The 16,111-nt window shown below is 49.4% G+C and overlaps 1 protein-coding gene across 1 annotated transcript in view; it reads right to left on the reverse strand.

Annotated features, from left to right (window-relative positions):
- CACNG1 (calcium voltage-gated channel auxiliary subunit gamma 1) overlaps positions 1 to 15,106 on the reverse strand; it is a 94,929-nt gene extending 79,823 nt beyond the window's left edge. Inside the window, exon 1 of the mRNA XM_082272117.1 lies at positions 14,775 to 15,106. Coding sequence (XP_082128243.1) covers positions 14,775 to 15,015 — 241 coding nt within the window. The 5' untranslated portion in view covers positions 15,016 to 15,106. The remainder of the gene's footprint in view (positions 1 to 14,774) is intronic.
- Positions 15,107 to 16,111: the final 1,005 nt, after the last annotated feature.

Here is a 16,111-nt window from a genome sequence, read left to right on the forward strand (position 1 = left end):
GGAGTTCTTTAAACTTTGCTGAAATTTCCTCTCACTTTCTGTTGTATGTCCAGGACAGGAGATGTGGGGAAAGCTTCCAATAGGGACACCTGTTCTGGTAACAACTGTCTAAGAGGGGATTTCCCCACACTTTTTTAAGATTTCCTCCCACTTCCTTTTTGTATCTCTAGGACAGGAAATGAGGGGAAAGCTTCCAATGGGTACACCTTTTCTGGTAGGGGATTTCTCTTCACTATGTCGGGGTTTCCTCTCACTTCCTGTTGTATCTCCAGGACAGGAAATGAGGGGAAAGCTTCCAATGGGGACACCTTTTCTGGGAGGGGATTTCTCTTCACTATGTTGAGGTTTCCTCTCACTTCCTGTTGTATCTCCAGGACAGGAAATGAGGGGGAAGCGTCCAATGGGGACACCTGTTCTGGGAGGGGATTTCTCTTCACTATGTTGGGGTTTCCTCTCACTTCCTGTTGTATCTCCAGGACAGGAAATGAGGGGAAAGCTTCCAATGGGGACACCTGTTCTGGGAGGGGATTTCTCTTCACTATGTCAGGGTTTGCTCTCACTTCCTGTTGTATCTCCAGGACAGGAAATGAGGGGAAAGCTTCCAATGGGGACACCTGTTCTGGGAGGGGATGTCTGGGTTTACTCTCACTTCCTGTTGTATCTCTAGGACAGGAAATGAGGAGGAAGCGTCCAATGGGGACACCTGTTCTGGGAGGGGAGTTCTCTTCATTATGTCGAGGTTTCCTCTCACTTCCTGTTGTATATCCAGGACAGGAAATGATGGGGAAATCCTGCCAATGGGAAACAGATCTCAGAAACACCCTTCCCTATTGAATCCAGTATAACCAACTGAGGTCCCACTCACACCTCTGCATTGTGCAAGTACAGGGATACACCATACATCCATTAGTGTTCAGCGGTGCGCTGCATTCCCAAAAATGTATTAATGGTCCAATGGTTCACCAATGTGGTGAATGGACGACATGATGTGCGTGAAACGCATTGCAGTGAATGGGATAGGTGTGAATGTAGATTTATGTCCCCCTTCAGTGTAGCAGCCAATTAGAATGGAGGGAGTGTTTTCTGTCATAATTACTTATACACACACACACACATCATTGGTTGAACTTGATAGACTGGTGTCTTTTTCAATCTCACTAACTATGTAATAAAAGTTTTTTTTATTTGTGTATGTGGCCATGATTGGTATTTTACGCTGGGACCGCGATTTGCTTCCAGCTGTTTTCCCCAGAGGCGAGTTTGGTGACAGACAAATTAATAATGGAATTAGCAGAGCTTTGTCCCAGCTGATACATAGTCCGGGGTCACAGCTGCTGTAAGAGAGGGAGCGGACACTGAGATCTAAAATACAATGATCACCCATAATATGATGACAATCCACTAAGCCTCTGAAGGTACACTGTGGTATCTAGCACCAAACCGTCACTAGAAGATCTTTTAAGTCCTGTAAGTTGGGAGGTGGGGCCTCCATGGTTCGGACTTGTTTTTCCAGCACATCCCACAGATGATCGATTGGATATTTAGAGGCAAAGTCAACACCGCAGACTCATTGTGAGCTTCTCTCCCACCATTAATAAGCTTTCCCTCCCAACCTCCAACAATGAGCCTTCCATCCCCATCTCCATCAATGAGCCTTCCATCCCCACCTCCATTAATGAGCCTTCCCTGTCCACCTCCAACAATGAACCTTCCCTCCCAACCTCCAACAATGAGCCTTCCCTCTCCACCTCCATCAATGTGCCTTTACTCTCCACCTCCAACAATGAGCCTTCCCTCTCCACCTCCATCAATGTGCCTTTACTCTCCACCTCCATCAATGAGCCTTCCCTCTCCACCTCCATCAATGTGCCTTTACTCTCCACCTCCATCAATGAGCCTTCCCTCTCCACCTCCATCAACGAGCCTTCCCTCCCCACCTCCATCAATGTGCCTTTACTCTCCACCTCCAACAATGAGCCTTCCCTCTCCACCTCCATCAATGTGCCTTTACTCTCCACCTCCATCAATGAGCCTTCCCTCTCCACCTCCATCAATGTGCCTTTACTCTCCACCTCCATCAATGAGCCTTCCCTCTCCACCTCCATCAACGAGCCTTCCCTCCCCACCTCCATCAATGAGCCTTCCCTCTCCACCTCCATCAATGTGCCTTTACTCTCCACCTCCATCAATGAGCCTTCCCTCTCCACCTCCATCAATGTGCCTTTACTCTCCACCTCCATCAATGAGCCTTCCCTCTCCACCTCCATCAATGTGCCTTTACTCTCCACCTCCATCAATGAGCCTTCCCCTCCCCACCTCCATCAACGAGCCTTCCCTCCCAACCTCCAACAATGAGCCTTCCATCCCCATCTCCATCAATGAGCCTTCCCTCTCCACCTCCATCAATGAGCCTTCCCTCTCCACCTCCATCAATGTGCCTTTACTCTCCACCTCCATCAATGAGCCTTCCCTCTCCACCTCCATCAATGTGCCTTTACTCTCCACCTCCATCAATGAGCCTTCCTCTCCCCACCTCCATCAACGAGCCTTCCCTCCCAACCTCCAACAATGAGCCTTCCATCCCCATCTCCATCAATGAGCCTTCCCTCTCCACCTCCAACAATGAGCCTTCCATCTCCATCTCCATCAATGAGCCTTCCATCCCCACCTCCATCAATGAGCCTTCCCTCTCCACCTCCATCAATGTGCCTTTACTCTCCACCTCCATCAATGAGCCTTCCCCTCCCCACCTCCATCAACGAGCCTTCCCTCCCAACCTCCAACAATGAGCCTTCCATCCCCATCTCCATCAATGAGCCTTCCCTCTCCACCTCCATCAATGAGCCTTCCCTCTCCACCTCCATCAATGTGCCTTTACTCTCCACCTCCATCAATGAGCCTTCCCTCTCCACCTCCATCAATGTGCCTTTACTCTCCACCTCCATCAATGAGCCTTCCTCTCCCCACCTCCATCAACGAGCCTTCCCTCCCAACCTCCAACAATGAGCCTTCCATCCCCATCTCCATCAATGAGCCTTCCCTCTCCACCTCCAACAATGAGCCTTCCATCCCCATCTCCATCAATGAGCCTTCCATCCCCACCTCCATCAATGAGCCTTCCCTTCCCCACCTCCATTAATGAGCCTTCCCTTTCCCACCTCCATCAATGAGCCTTCCCTCCCCACCTCCATCAATGAGCCTTCCCTTCCCCACCTCCAACAATGAGCCTTCCCTCTCCACCTCCATCAATGAGCCTTCCATCCCCACCTCCATCAATGAGCCTTCCCTCTCCACCTCCATCAATGAGCCTTCCATCCCCACCTCCAACAATGAGCCTTCCATCCTCATCTCCATCAATGAGCCTTCCATCCCCACCTCCATCAATGAGCCTTTACTCTCCACCTCAATCAATGAGCCTTCCATCCCCCACCTCCAACAATGAGCCTTCCCTCTCCACCTCCATCAATGAGCCTTCCATCCCCACCTCCAACAATGAGCCTTCCCTCTCCACCTCCATCAATGAACCTTCCATCCCCACCTCCACCAATGAGCCTTCCCTCTCCACCTGCATCAATGAGTCTTCCCTCCCCACCTCTATCAATGAGCCTTCCCTCCCCACCTCTATCAATGAGCCTTTCCTCCCCATCTCTATCAATAACCCTTCCCTCCCCATCTATGAGCCTTCCCCTCCCTACCTCCATCAATGAGCCTTCCCTTCCCACCTTCATCAATTGCCCCCCCCTTTCCACCTCCATCAATGAGCCCCCCCTTCCACCTCCAATCAACGACCCTTCCCTCCCCATCTCCATCTATGAGCCTTCTTCTCCCTACCTCCATCTATGAGCCTTCTCCTCCCTACCTCCATCTATGAGCCTTCTCCTCCCTACCTCCATCAATGAGACCCCCCCTTCCACCTCCAATCAATGAGCCTTCCCCTCCCCACCTCCATCTATGAACTCTAATCAGAGTATAGCATCAAATCAATTAAACTCCTGGGATATTGATCTGGTTAGTTAAGTAGCAGAGGGGGTTGTTAATCTGTTTCAGCTGCTTTGGTGTTAATGAAATTAACAACAGGTGCACTAGATGGGCAACAATGAGACAACCTCCATAATATGAATGGTTTTACAGGTGGAGGCCACTGAAATTTTTTTCCCCTACTCATCTTTTCTGCCTGTTTTATACTAGTTTTGCATTTGGCTGGGGTCAGTGTCACTACTGGTAGCATGAGGCCATACCTGGACCCTATAACACATTACCCAGTCCATACCAGTATAAATATCCAGCATGATATTTTCCCCATTGAGATCTGATGTGTTTTCAAAGTGTTCCTTTCATTTGTTTTGAGCATTGTACAGTGTACAGTATATAGAGTTCTTGTCTCCTTAGAATGTATATGGACCGGTCTCCTCCTAGTTGTTATACGATGAGAGATGACACACAGACTATATTCACGGGGGTGTATTTGGACCCTCTTGGGGGGAGGGGGATGGTTGGGACACACTTGGGGGGAGGGGGATGGTTGGGACACACTTGGGGGGAGGGGGATGGTTGGGACACACTTGGGGGGAGGGGGATGGTTGGGACACACTTGTTCTCCTGACTCTGGAATGTCTCTTGTGAAATGGAGATCCGTCTAAAAAAATAGATCTCATATTCTGGTGGTGGAGTCGGGGGTTGGGTTTCAGCCATGAGACGTTTCATTTTTGCAGTTGCCAGACATGTGTTGATGGCAGCCCCCCTCCTTGTGGGCTCTGCACTTGTCTTAATGGATGAACATGTGTCCTATGTTGGGGTTTTGTTTTGGCCGGAAGACGGACAACTCACACATGGCAGCACCATCTATATATCAGAGCTACTCCAATCTTGTATCAGACCGAGCATCAGATATATCATCCTCCCACCTTGTGACTGGCTACAAAGTTACAATGTACAGACTGATCACTGGGGGGGGGTACAAAGTTACAATGTACAGACTGATCACTGGGGGGCTACAAAGTTACAATGTACAGACTGATCACTGGGGGGGGGTACAAAGTTACAATGTACAGACTGATCACTGGGGGGGTACAAAGTTACAATGTACAGACTGATCACTGGGGGGGGGGGGGGTACAAAGTTACAATGTACAGACTGATCACTGGGGGGGGTACAAAGTTACAATGTACAGACTGATCACTGGGGGGCTACAAAGTTACAATGTACAGACTGATCACTGGGGGGCTACAAAGTTACAATCTACAGACTGATCACTGGGGGGCTACAAAGTTACAATGTACGGACTGATCACTGGGGGGGGGGGGGGGGTACAAAGTTACAATGTACAGACTGATCACTGGGGGGCTACAAAGTTACAATGTACAGACTGATCACTGGGGGGGGGGGGTACAAAGTTACAATGTACAGACTGATCACTGGGGGGGGGGTACAAAGTTACAATGTACAGACTGATCACTGGGGGGGGGAAATGCCAGCTCGGGCAGTAAAGCCCCCCCAAATCTAAATGTTTGAATAAAACGTATGCAGTTGGTTAGATCGTTGTTAGATCAGGTTGGATCAATTGTTGTTTGCATTAGATCTCACACAAAAGACGCATTAATAACAGTTATTTGCTGGGGGGAGGGGGGGGGGTGGAGTCTAACCAGTCATCGGCCCCCCCTTATCAAAAAATTTACCAAAAAGTTAGCTATTTTAGAAGCTATTTGTTAAACCTGGTAAGATCCAATGGTTTTAACGTTAGATCTCACATAATTAGAGACCTATTAAGTGATTAAAGGGGGGGGGAGGGGTTGCCCCCCCCCCATCAACCTTTATGCCCAGAAATCATTCAGGCTAATAGATATTCATTAGATCCGGTAAGATCAAGTGTTTATTAACCACTTTCCGTCCATCCTATAGCAAAATGACGGCGGCTAAGTGGTTGCACTATCCTGACTGGGCGTCATATGGTGCGCAGAGCGTTGGTGCGGTGGTGCAGTGTAACACACCGCATCTCAGATCCTGGTAAAGAGCCCACCTATGACGTAGCCTCTTTACCATATGACCAGCTGTGTGCAATCACAGCTGGTCACATAATAAATAGGAAGAGCCATTGATCGGCTGTCCTCAGCTCGCGCCTGAGAGGCATGAGTAGAGGAGAGCCGATCGGCAGCTCTGCTGACGGGGGGGGGGGTCTGTGCTGGTAATCAAAGCATTGACTACCAGTGCAGACCCTTGGGGGATGCCACTAGAGCCACCAGGGATTGCCCACCCATGGCCACCAGTGATGCCCACCCGTGCCACCAGGGATGCCAATCAGTGCTCAGGGAGCCTGCCAGTGCCCTCCTCATCAGTGCTGCCCATCATTGCCATCTATCAGTGCTGCCCACCAGTGCCCATCATTGCCATCTATCAGTGCCGCCCACCAGTGCCCATCATTGCCATCTATCAGTGCCGCCCACCAGTGCCCATCATTGCCATCTATCAGTGCCGCCCACCAGTGCCCATCATTGCCATCTATCAGTGCCACCCACCTAAGCCCATCATTGCCGCCTATTAGTGCCCATAAGTTCTGCCTTTCAGTGCCCATCAGTGCTGCCTATTAGTGCCCATCAGTGCCGCCTATCAGTGCCAATCAGTGCCCATCAGTGCCGCCTATCAGTTTCCATCAATGCTGCATATTAGTGCTACCTATCAGTGACCATCAGTGCTGCATATCAGTGCCCATCAATGCTGCATATCAGTGCTACCTATCAGTGCCCATCAATGCATTATTTGTTTAGCATTGCAGTTGATCAAATACCAGAAAAGCTCTATTTGTGGGGAAAAAATGACATAAATTTGGTTTGGGTACAGTGTTGCATGACCGCGCAATTGTCATTCAAATTGCAACAGCTCTAAAAGCTGAATATTAGCCTGGGCAGGAAGGGGGTGAAAGTGCCCGGTATTGAAGTGGTTAATCACCTAATAAGCCTCTAATTATGTGAGATCTAACATTAAAACCACTTGCTATTTCACAACGCCTCCTAAGAAGATATAACAAAATAAAAAAAAAACTGACACCATCCACTGCCCTACTGCGCATGTAAGTTTGAGCTTTGGGGTGCACACTCTATGCAATGGGCTGTGCCAGGCCCGGACTGGCCATAGGGCACACCGGGCATGTGCCCAGTGGGCCGGGGCTGTCGGGCCGCATGTCATTGTGGCTCCTGACTCCCTAGGCAGCCGTTTGGAGGGGCGCAGCTCTCCCGGCCTCTCTGGGGCAGCCTCTGCGGAGAGGCCTGCATGTCCTCCTGGCTGAGTCTCACTCCCAAGGCAGCTGGGCCGGCCTCCTATTCAGTTCAGGGCCAGGCTGTCAGAGCCAGGGGGTGGGATATTAGGTGGCAGCTGTCCGTGAAAGGGGAGGGGCTGGAGGAGACCCCCTTCATCCTCATGTTGGGAAAAGTTTCTCTGCACCTGCAGACACCAGGGCCTGGACCAATGACAAAGTGCCACTGTGCCAGCCTATATTTTACAGGATTCATGATAAAAGCATGCTTTTACACAATGTCAGTAAGGTGTCCGGAACTTAAAGTGTATATATGATTCCTTTTTTTTTTTTTTTTAACACTGCACTGCATTTACCCAGCATGTACTAAATAAACTACAATTACAAACACACAAAAAATTTATATATATAATTTTTTGTTTTTTGTGTGTGTGTTTGTAATTGTGGTATATTTAGTACTGGCTGGGTAAATGCAGTGCAGTGTTAAAAAAAATCACATATACACTTTAAATGTAGGACACCATTTGGGTGTGTATTTATAGATACACATTGGCAGAACTACCAGGGTCGCAGCAGTCACACTTGCGACTAGACCCTAGAGTTCCGCCACTATGGGGGGGGGGGGGGAGCGCATGTTCCGCCACTGTGGCGGGGTTGCCTGCCGTTAAAGGGTCACCCGCCAAAGGGGGGAGGGAGGGTAGGGTGCCAGGGTGCTCGCCGAGCCGGCTGCCTATTGCAGCAGAATCCATCCAGTGATGTAGGGAGGCAGAGCAGAATGTCAGCTGGCCAGGTAAGTGGGGGGGGGGAGGAGCTCTCCATTCTGCAAGGAGACCCCATGCAAGAAGAGGCATCCCTAGAGGCACGTGAAGGGAGAAGAGAGCAGTGACACATTGAGCACGTAGGTGGGGGACTCGACTGCCACTGAGAGCAGGTGCCACTATCACTGATACCATCCCACCACCACCATTCCTCTGCCTTATCCCATCCCTCCCACTGCCATCCCTCTGCCTTATCCCATCCCTCCCACTGCCATCCCTTTGCCTGATCCCATTCCTCCCACCGCCATTCCTCTGCCTGATAGCATCCCTCCCACCACCATCCCTCTGCCTGATCCCATCCCTCCCACTGCCATGACTCTGCCTGATTCCATCCCTCCCACCGCCATCCCTCTGCCTGATCCCATCCCTCCCACCGCCATGCCTCTGCCTGATCCCATCCCTCCCACCGCCATGCCTCTGCCTGATCCCATCCCTCCCACCGCCATCCCTCTGTCTGGTCCCCCCCCCCTCCCATGAGGCAGTGGTGATGGGGGGGATAGGGATGACATCAGTAGCGGTGGTGGGGGGGGATAGGGATGACATCAGTAGCGGTGGTGGTGGGGATAGGGATAACTTCAGTGGCAGTGGACATTGTCATCCCTATCCCCACCACCACTGCCACTGATGTCATCCCTATCCTTACCACCATTCCCACTGATGTTATCCCTATCCTCAACACCGCCACTGGTGTCATCCCTATCCCCACCACCACCGCCACGGATGTCATCGCTATCCCCACCACCACCGCCACGGATGTCATCGCTATCCCCACCACCACCGGCACTGGTGTCATCTCTATCCCCACTACTGCCACTGATGTCATCCCAATCCCCACTACCACTGCCACTGATGTCACCTCTATCCCCACCACCACCGCCAGTAATGTCATCCCTATCCCCACCACCACTGCCACTGATGTCATCCCTATCCCCACTACTGCCACTGGTGTCACCCCTATCCCCACCACCACCGCCAGTGATGTCATCCCTATCCCCACCACCACTGCCACTGATGTCATCTCTATCTCACCACCACTACTGATGTCATCCCTATCCCCACCACCACCACCACTGCTGCTGATGTCATCTCTATCCCACCACCACCATATGAAATGAAATACACATTTTGAGGGCGCCTGTGCACAAAAACCTTGATTGTACAACACGTGTAATATATGACCCTGCACACTGGAATGAGAGCAATAATTCTAGGATCATTATTCATGGTTAACTCTGAACTGATGACCTGAATGATCTTTAATAGCTTTGCCTATGGAAAATATAGGGTACTGAAATGTGTTGCTATTTTTGGGCATGCATAGTTTTAAGGTTTGACATGTTGGGTATTTATTTACTTGACACAAACTCATCTTTTATATTTTACCCAAAAATTGGGTAATATATTTTTAATGTGCCCTAAAATTAACTGTTATCACTTAGCCTGGGTTCACACTAAATGCGGTGAGAATTCACAGCGAATTCCCTGCAGATTTGGCACCGCATCTAAATAGCAACCCATCCATGCGGACCGATTGTGGAGTGTGTGTTACAGTAATGACAACCCGCAATCAGTTTGCAAAATGCAGCGCGATTTGCAGAATCAGATCGCATGGGTGTGCAGGCTAAATATAACTAAAAAACGTAGAGAAACCGGTAGTTGTCATCATTTGTAAAAAAATGGCCTAAAATGCCCGACCTATTTGTTGTCCCAGTCTGGGCCTGGGCTGTGCACACCTACGGTGTAGCGATGGGCTCAGGCCTTTTCGGGATCCTAGTCCCAGCCCACCTGCATGGTCCCACCAGGAAGCCGACACTACACACCGCTAATCACAGAAAGTGAGACATTTCCTAGTCCACAGCTGCACAGACCGGGAAATGTCTCAGTGCCTGTGATTAGCGGTGTGCAGTGTCCGCTTTCTGGTGGGACCTGGCAGGTGGGTTGGTACCAGCTTTAAAATCTCTTGTGCCATTCCTCGGGTTCTGCCAGGTAGTGATGGGATCTTTGAGTTCACCATTACATGGGAGGTCAACCAACCACAGCTCAAGGAACCCCTTTGGGGTGCACACCCTAATGCAATAGGCTGTGCACACCTATGGGGTAGCGATGGGCAGGGGCAGACTGGCAACTTTCAGCCCAGGGGGGAAAGTACAAAAAGCAGAGGCCCATGGTGCAGCGACTCAGCCCCCCTCCCGCTCTCCCTCTTCTCATCCTCCTCCTGACCCCCATTCCAGGCTGAAGCCCTGCTCCATGTACTCTCTACTCACCGGCTAAATCTGGGTTCCCAACCTGGCCAGCAGGGGGCGGTTGGGGGGAGCTGGGACAGCTCGGTTGGGGCTGGCCAGAGGAGGAGAGCCCCAAGTGGGGCATGGAACCAGCCTCTGCTCAGACACAGTTTACACCATCCATGCTGGGAGGGGGGCCTGTGCTCTGTCATTGTTTTCATCCCGCAGAGACTTTTTACTTCTCTTCACCAGGAATCCGTTAGGCATGTCTGTGGCAGAAGCGGTGCAGCCTTTTTACAGGGGAATCAGAGTGGCCCAGGGGGCAATTGCCCCCCCCCGCCCCCTGGCCCAGTCCTCCCCTGGCGATGGGCTCAGGCGTGTTCGGGATCTTAGTCCCAGCTCACCTGCCCGATCCCACCAGGAAGCCGACACTACACACCGCTAATCACAGGAAGTGAAACATTTCCCGGTCACCAGTGGCACAGACCGGGAAATGTCTCAGTGTCTGTGATTAGCGGTGTGCAGTGTCCGCTTTCTGGCAGGATCGGGCAGGTGGGTTGGGACCAGGATCCCAAACACGTCTGAGCCCATCTCTACTATGGTAGTTAGAATGCCACCAGCTTTAAAATATTTTGTGCCATTCCCCCGGGTTCTGCCAGGTAGTGATGAGATCTTTGAAGGCACCATCACATAGGAGGTCAACCAACCACAGCTCAAGGAACCCCTAGAAACATCTGAAAGAACCCCAGTGAACACTAACTGCTCCACACTTTTTATATAATTCTATGTTTGGTTTATAAATTGAGCATCTCATGGACTTCAGTGTGTTATGCATAGCTTGGTGGACACATACACTAGTTATAATGTTAGGTGGATAAATGGAGATATGCAGATAGGGGGGTTTGAGCCACCAATTTGGAAATCTTTTCAGTTTTCCGCATTCGATTTCTCAACACATAAGAGGCGTTAGTCCGACTTAAACCATCTTGTCAGTAAATGCGATCAGGAGGTTCACACTACTTGTTTATTGCTTTCAAAATAAGATTGTAGAACTGGATTTTACAATGCGTGGCCAGCTTTAGTCATTTGTGAGTGCAGTTGAAAGGTTTACCAGCCGTGTAGTAAATCACTCCGAAAGGTCAAGCTTTTCTGCAAGAATAGAGTGCTTGTTTATACTCCATTCACTCTGTAGTGGTCCGAACCAATGACCAGTGCTCCCAGTCTGAGAGGACTCAGGAATATCTTATAGACATAGTTAGATAGATGGTGAGGTTGGAAAAAAGACACCAGTCCATCCAGTTCAAACTATGATGTGTGTGTGTGTTTGCTGTTAACTGTACATTGTATACCCCTGTATGTTGTACATTGTATACCCCTGTATGTTGTACATTGTATACCCCTGTATGTTGTACATTGTATACCCCCTGTATGTTGTACATTGTATACCCCTGTATTTTGTACATTGTATACCCCTGTATGTTGTACATTGTATACCCCTGTATGTTGTACATTGTATACCCCTGTATGTTGTACATTGTATACCCCTGTATGTTGTACATTGTATACCCCTGTATGTTGTGGTTTTTAAGGTGCCCATCTAATCGTTTTTTTAAACGATGCTCCCTGATTTTTATCGATGCTCCCTGATAATACCACTGCTTGTGGAAGAGAATTCCACATCCTTACCGCTCTGGACAGTAAAGAACCCTTATGCAGTCTAAGATTAAACCGCTTTTCTTCTAGCTTTAGAGAGTGGCCACGTGTCTTATTGAATTCCCTTTCTCTGAAAAGTTTGTTCCCTATGCTAGGGTCACCAGTTCGGTATTTTTACATTGATATCATATCCCCCCTCAAGCGTCTCTTCTCCAGAGAGAGAATAAGTTCAGTGCTTGTAATCTTTCCTCATAGCTGATGTCCTCCATTCCCCTAATTATTTTTGTTGCCCTTCTCTGGACTCTCTCCAGTTCCAGCACATCCTTCCTCAGGACCGGTGCCGAGAACTGGACAGCATACTCCAGATGTGGCGTGATTCCCCTTTTTAATACATGCCAATATTCTGTTGGCTTTGCTTGCAGCAGCTTGACATTGCATGCCATTGCTGAGCATGTCTACTAGGACCCCCAGGTCCTTTTCCCTCTTAGATTCCGCCTAGTGAGTAACTTGCGTTCGTATTTCTGGCACCCAAATGCATTACCCTACATTATTCAAACCTAATTTTCCATGTAATTGCCCACCCCATTGTATTTTTCAGGTCCGCTTGTAAGGTTACCACGTCCTGTATAGAAGATATTGACCTGCTTATCTTAGTATTGTCCGCAAATACCAAGATTGTTCAAGATATCACATCCTCTATAGGTCATTTATGAATGAATTAAACAGGATTGGTCCCAGGACAGATCCTTGGGGGTCCCCACTTTCCACATCTGACCAAGCCTAGTACTCCCCATTTATCACCACCCTCTGGACTCTCCCCTGGGGCCAGTTTTCAATCCAGGTACTACCCCATGGTCCATACCGACATCTCAATGTATTGTGACAGGAAGCCAGGAAAATCTATAGGTTGTGTCCGGGATGTCCAGGATATATTTGTCCCAGGTTCCTGTTGTGATTGCTTTTGTGTTTGTGCTGTGTAGTGAGCCTGTTTGGGCTCAATGAGGGTTAACAAGCTCAGGTGTTACAGATAAAGCACTCAGGGCTCTATAAAACTCCCAGGTTGCTGGAGCAAGGGGCCCCACCTTGAAACCAGATCTCTGTGCATGGTAGACTGGGGAGCAGCAATATCTGAGTGGAGTTCCACTCAAAAGTAGAACTTGCTCTTATCTGATTCCTCCACCCCCTTTGGTGCCACATTTGTATGTCATACACGGTACGTCAGCAGTTCAGCCTCCCTCCTCCTTCCCCTGCTGCCGGGCCAGTAAAAGAGCGCAGTGCGCTTCGTGCATGTGCAGCAGGGATCCAGCTGTGAAGCCGCAGGGCTTCACTGCCGAGTTCCCTCACCGGCAATGGTGGCGGCAGCACCCGACAGCTGATGGAAACGTCAACTGGGGTGCCGACATCCAGGAACACATCTAACTCAACAACCAGTGGTCCAACCCAATGCTCCGTGCTCCATTCTGAGAGGAGGCAGGAATATCCTATACACATCTCAATGTGTCCAAATTGAAAATAAAGAGAACCCACAACCAGGAACACTGAGTGGGCTGCACAGGGTGCTCACCACATCTAACCCAATGCCCCGTGCTCCCTGTCCTAGAGGACTCAGGAATATCTTATAGATGTCTCAATGTATCCTTATTGGAAAAGAAGAGAACCTACCTCCAGGAAGACTGAGTGGACTGCAAAGGTTTTTCATCACATCTAACCCAATGCCCCGTGCTCCCAGTCCTAGAGGACTCAGGAATATATAGATGTCTCAATGTATCTGTATTGGAAATGAAGAGAACCTACCTCCAGGAAGACTGAGTGGGCAGCAAAGGGTCCTCGCCACATCTAACTCAATGATCAGTGGTCCAACCCAATGCCCCGTGCTCCAGTCTGAGAGGAGGCAGGAATATCCTATACAGATCTCAATGTGTCCAAATTGTAAATAAAGAGAACCTACCACCAGGAAGACTGAGTGGGCCGCACAGGGTTCTCGCCACATCTAACCTAATGAACAGTGGTCCAACCCAAAGCCCCGTACCCCAATCTGAGAAGACACAGGAATATTCTATACACCTCTCAATATGTCCATATTGTAAATAAAGAGTACCTACAACCAGGAAGACTGAGTGGACTGCACAGGGTGCTCACCACATCTAACCCAATGCCCTGTGCTCCCAGTCCTAGAGGACTTAGGAATATCTTATAGATGTCTCAATGTATCCGTATTGGAAAAGAAGAGAACCTACCTCCAGGAAGACTGAGTGGACTGCAAAGGTTTTTCATCACATCTAACCCAATGCCCCGTACTCCCAGTCCTAGAGGACTCAGGAATATAATATAGATGTCTCAATGTATCCATATTGGATATGAAGAGAACCTACCTCCAGGAAGACTGAGTGGGCAGCAAAGGGTCCTCGCCACATCTAACTCAATGATCAGTGGTCCAACCTAATGCCCCGTGCTCCAGTCTGAGAGGACGCAGGAGTACCCTATACGCCTCTCAATGTGTCCATATTGTAAATAAAGAGAACCGACCACCAGGAAGACTTGGTGGGCTGCACATGGTGCTCACCACATGTAACCCAATGACCAGTGGTCCAACGCAATGACCAGTACTCCCAGTCTGAGAAGACTCAGGAATATCCTAATAGACATCACAATGTATCTACAGTATATTGTAAATGAAGAGAACCTACCTCCAGGAAGACTGAGTGGGCCAGAAAGGGTGCTCACCATATCTAATCCAATGACCAGTGGTCCAACCCAGTGCTCCCAGTCTGAGAAGACCCCGGAACATCCTATAGACTTCACAATATACCCATATTGTAAATAAAGAGAACCTACCTCCGGGAAGACTGAGTGGGCCGCAGAGGGTGCTCACCACATCGTTCCCCTCCACCGTGATCCTCTTGGTGCACAGTTTCCACAGGCCAAAGTGGGCCACCTCGCAGGGTTGGGTGAAATCGTCCACCTTCGGGCTCATGACCGCCCAATGATTGCCCATGATAGCGGCCAGCATCAGAGACACCCCAATTAGGGTGATAAAGAAGGCGATCCGGATCTTCAGGGCTTTAAGTTCCTTCATGGTGGTGGTGGGATCCCAGGGGTTTGTGAGTCTTTAGGGGGTCTGAGACTTGTCCTGCTCTTGGTAGGAATCTCTCATCTACTGGTGTGTGTGTCTGTGAAGGATTTTTGGCTGGGGTCAGGGAAGGGGCTGGACAAGCCTCGCAGTCCACAGCTGTTGGGATCCATCAGCACATTTTATAGGCAAGCTCGGTGCTATGGGGGGCTTCTGCATACTTCGACAAAATGCTTCTTCTCCCTAATCCTCCTCTTTGTCGGATCAGGAATTGTTCTGGTTGCTGATGATGAAGTGTTTGGGTTTTCTCTAATAAATAATTACGTTGTTGCATCCTGCTGTACAAACAAATACTTCACATGGAAATAAACATTTTACTTTGTTTTCAGGGAAAAGAAGGAAACCCAATCACTATAATCTCCTATGAGATTGACCATGTGAGTCTAAGATTACACCATCGTCCAAAGCGGGTGTTTCCTGACGAACGCCTGTCAACGCTCTGTGCCAATTACGTGCTTTGCAGCGGACAGTGTAGTTCACATGGTCGTGCCAAAATGTATCTGATCAAATCAAAATGTAGCAACGTTACCATAGAGCTTATCGAGGACTGGAAGGTCCCCCTATCAGTTTTATGGTCTAGAAGACCGGAAGCGACGAGCATTTTCGTCATAACTGGTACCCCCCCCCCCCCCCCCCGATGTAACCAGCGCCATTTTTAAAATAGGAAAGTATCTGGTGATATTCGATCTTGGTAAGATCAAATGCTTTTAAGGGTAGAGGAGACATCTGGGGGTCCGAAAGACTCTCCATAAAGAGTACCTGTCACTGCCTTCTCCATAAAGAGTACCTGTCACTGCCTTCTCCATAAAGAGTACCTATCACTGCCTTCTCCATAAAGAGTACCTATCACTGCCTTCTCCATAAAGAGTACCTGTCACTGCCTTCTCCATAAAGAGTACCTGTCACTGCCTTCTCCATAAAGAGTACCTGTCACTGCCTTCTCCATAAAGAGTACCTGTCACTGCCTTCTCCATAAAGAGTACCTGTCACTGCCTTCTCCATAAAGAGTACCTGTCACTGCCTTCTCCATAAAGAGTACCTA

This window comes from Pelophylax lessonae (genome assembly GCF_965119305.1).
Source record: "Pelophylax lessonae genome assembly, chromosome: 11".
Classification (NCBI taxonomy): domain Eukaryota; kingdom Metazoa; phylum Chordata; class Amphibia; order Anura; family Ranidae; genus Pelophylax; species Pelophylax lessonae.